Source organism: Arachis ipaensis, chromosome B08, assembly GCF_000816755.2.
Source record: "Arachis ipaensis cultivar K30076 chromosome B08, Araip1.1, whole genome shotgun sequence".
In the NCBI taxonomy this organism is placed as follows: Eukaryota; Viridiplantae; Streptophyta; class Magnoliopsida; order Fabales; family Fabaceae; genus Arachis; species Arachis ipaensis.
In genome coordinates, this window is record NC_029792.2 from 110783833 (window position 1) to 110787353 (window position 3521).

The 3521-nt window shown below is 33.5% G+C and overlaps 1 protein-coding gene across 1 annotated transcript in view; it reads right to left on the reverse strand.

Moving 5' to 3' along the window:
• Positions 1 to 2723, reverse strand: part of LOC107614438 (cation/H(+) antiporter 28-like) — a 5767-nt gene extending 3044 nt beyond the window's left edge. The window contains exons 1-2 of the mRNA XM_016316647.2: positions 2202 to 2723; positions 493 to 2106 (exon numbers count right to left, since the gene is read on the reverse strand). Coding sequence (XP_016172133.1) covers positions 493 to 2106; positions 2202 to 2372 — 1785 coding nt within the window. The 5' untranslated portion in view covers positions 2373 to 2723. The remainder of the gene's footprint in view (positions 1 to 492; positions 2107 to 2201) is intronic.

Below are 3521 nucleotides of genomic sequence, written 5' to 3' on the forward strand. Positions count from 1 at the left end.
ATAGCTAGATAGATAGATAAATAGATAGATACATAGATACATAGATTCCTTGGTATGAAAGCATATAAAAGGAACCAAGACTATTTGAAGGCACAAAATGAGCTTATACTGGCAATATTTTGTAAGAACAATAATAGATTTAATGTATTCAATTTTAAAATTACAAATGCAAAAACTTAATACGTAGTTGGCCAAGGAAAATTAAATTATTAGCAAGGATAATAATTATGTATCAATTACCAATGTCAGTTGTGGAGATATTCACCAATTGGCTTTTTGGTTTGTAGTATGCATTTGGGTTCATAACAAAAAAAGATAGACTACCATTCCCCCTGGAATGGATTGAAGATAATATTGTTCATACAAATGACATAAGAAGATCAAGTTTCCATTTTTGAAGGAAAATGAAAATGTAAACTTTGTTCTTTAAAAGTACGTTCATCAAAACTTGTTTTAATCCATAACAAGATTTTTAAATAAATAGGAGATTACCTTTCTATTGACATATCTGAAACTTTGATTACCAGCATCCAATGTTCCATCTTGACGCTGGATCCTATGGAATGGAAGTATGAGAAGAGAAATCATCAAGTCTTCTGCTAAAACACATATGTCTTGCGGCATGTTATTGATAGTTGAGAGTGCCATAGTTCTTTTAAGTGTAACTCCATCGCCGTTGATGGCTACATAGCTTTGGAAAGAATTGGTCACTTGGTCCCTCATGTCCATGACTTTCTTATCTTTAATAGTTGCCATGTGAACCCCTTCATCCCTTTCTAATGTGGCTGAAAGTTCATCAGTAAGTTCAATCATGTCAGCAACGTAGATTAGAATGCCAGGGTCTGTGGTGCCACGTGAGATCTCCATGAAATTGATTGATGCAGGAATGTTGTGTGGCCCATGAACGAACAGGAGAATCCTTAGCTCGCTTGATTGATCAAGCAGTTGAAGAGCCATCTGATGAGTATGTGTCCGTTTTCTTGCTCTCTTGATTATATTTGCTATAACATATGGGGCTTGCACAATTGTCACAAAACTTGCAATTATCATCCCAATGCATGTAGAAATAGTTATATCACAAGTTTTTCCTTTGATAGCTAGATAGATATGAGGATGGCCTTTCATAGTAAGGAGCAATCCTATTGCAACTGAATCAGGCCAGTGAAAGCCAAGCATTGCTCCAGAAATTATGGTTCCAACAATTTTTCCAGTCATGCCTACAAATAGTAGTACAAAGAATTTCATCCATGTTCCTATATTTGAAGGCTCAGACTTGCGAAAATCGGCTTCATATCCCATCCACAAGAAAAAGATAGGATAGAATATGATGGTCAATAAATAGTTTACTCGGGTTATAACCCATTTTGATAGTCTACCCTCTCTTGGTAAGCAAATTCCTGTCACAAAAGCACTTAAAATTGGATGATAACCATACAGGGGGGAGGTAGCACACATTAGAACCATGAAAGCAAGGGATAGCACCAGGTGTGACCCTTTCATGGGTTTACCTTCTGGGTTTTCATTATTAACCCAATTCATAAATAATGGCGATAGTAGGGATACAATCATCATCTGACCCAAAACTACCAAACCCATGATAATTTGAGTCTTAATTATCTTCTTATGATTTTCTAAAGCATGCTCATTTCTCAAAGCTTCACAGTACAAAGGGATTGGTGAAATAATGTAGCCAAGACAAAGGATTAAAGAACACACAAAATCCGAATGCATCCCTGCTCCGATGACAAGCTGTCCAATATCTGACTTTCCTATTTTGAGATGAGTTATCAAACGGGTTAACACAGGAGAGGCAGAGCTTGAAAGAAGTGTGCATAGATAGATGGTGAATTCTAATAATCTAGGCTGGTGTGGAAAATATCCAGTAATTGGAGTTGTCAATAATCCTATAATAAATGTCGAGAGTATGCCACCATAAGCAACTTGAGCATGTCTAGAAGGTCGCTTAAATAGTATAAAAGGATCCATTTCTATCCCTAATACAAACATGTAACACATCATACCAAAATCAATTATGAATCCGAAGGTCCTGTGAAATTTTGTAAGTAAATTACGTATGAAACCTATGTTTCCCAAAATTAATCCTACCTGCAATATAAGAATAACATAATTATAAGAACTTTCTCTTTTATTTATCCACTGATGGTAGTTTCAACGAGAGAAAACGGTAGAGATAAACTTACAATTATCTGAGAAGTAATGCGAGGTTGTGAATAAAGCTTTAGTAGAAAATGTAAACCGCTACATAAGATGATCATACCAATGTATACCATAAAGTTTTTACCGACTTCAAATATGAGAGTTCCTAATTTCGCTCCACATTGAGAGGTTGAAACTTGAAAACCAAAAGCCATGTTGACAAGCTAAAATTTTACGTTTTGCTCAGATATACCTTTTTTCTACATTATTTTGTTTTCTTTTTCTCTGTAGTCTTGATCTACACAGATAATGTTTTTTCTTTCTCATTTTTTTGCTAGTGAGTAATCACCACAAAGCGCTTTTTTCCTTCGTCCAAGCTACTTGTTGTGTGGTTCATAGCTTAGCCTTAGGAGACAATAGAGGATCGCTTAAAGGAGAATAAGGATATGAAGATTGTGGAATACAATATTTGGAGCAATAAGAGAAAGGTAATAAACCGTAAAACATGGATAAGTCAGAAATAAAAATATTTTTCTTGTTCCATATTACTCTTCGATAGCAATTATTTAGGCTTTTTCTTTAATAAATATAAAGGTCTCTATTTTTTCCATTAAACTTCCATTTTCTTTAGACAAATATTTTCCTTATTACTTGTTATGTGTAAAATAATAAATAGAACATTATAAAATATAAATTTGTTCATGGGATAGTTAATGCGATATTTCTAGATATATAATTTACTACTTTTATATAGAATGAAATCATTTTCATAATTGTATTTTTAAACAAAAAGTATACTTCATTGAAAGGTGGAGTTTGGATTGAGTTTATAATGGTGGAGGCATGGAGTTGTGCCATTGTGGCAATAAAAAGGGAAGAGGCAAAGTACTAAAATGAATAGTTACACATTATTTTTAATGAAAATATAAAATAGATCAATATGGTTGGATCCTGTTTGTGACATATAGAACATATAACGTCTAGAAATTTGACAAGGATCAGGTACTCATTGCAGATCATTATTCTTGAATAGAAATTATTCTTGAATAGAAAGTCTTATATTCGAGTATTCGTCCCTGGTTTTTTTTTTTTTTAGAAAAACGGAGTGAGTTTTGTAATTCAGTTAATATAAAATACATTTATAATCTACATGAGACTATATAAATATTATTATCAAAGTAATTTTATTTAGAAAATAGTAATTTATACAATTAAGTGAATCAATAAGGGAGTTCTTAGTACAGAAATCAAATCAATTAGTCCACACTGGGCGGCTCCACCTCTAAGGGTAGCCTTTTTTTTTCGTGTGTCCATACAGAATAACAGATCCAACGTGTGGCCTACACGTTGGGCCAGTAGCCTCC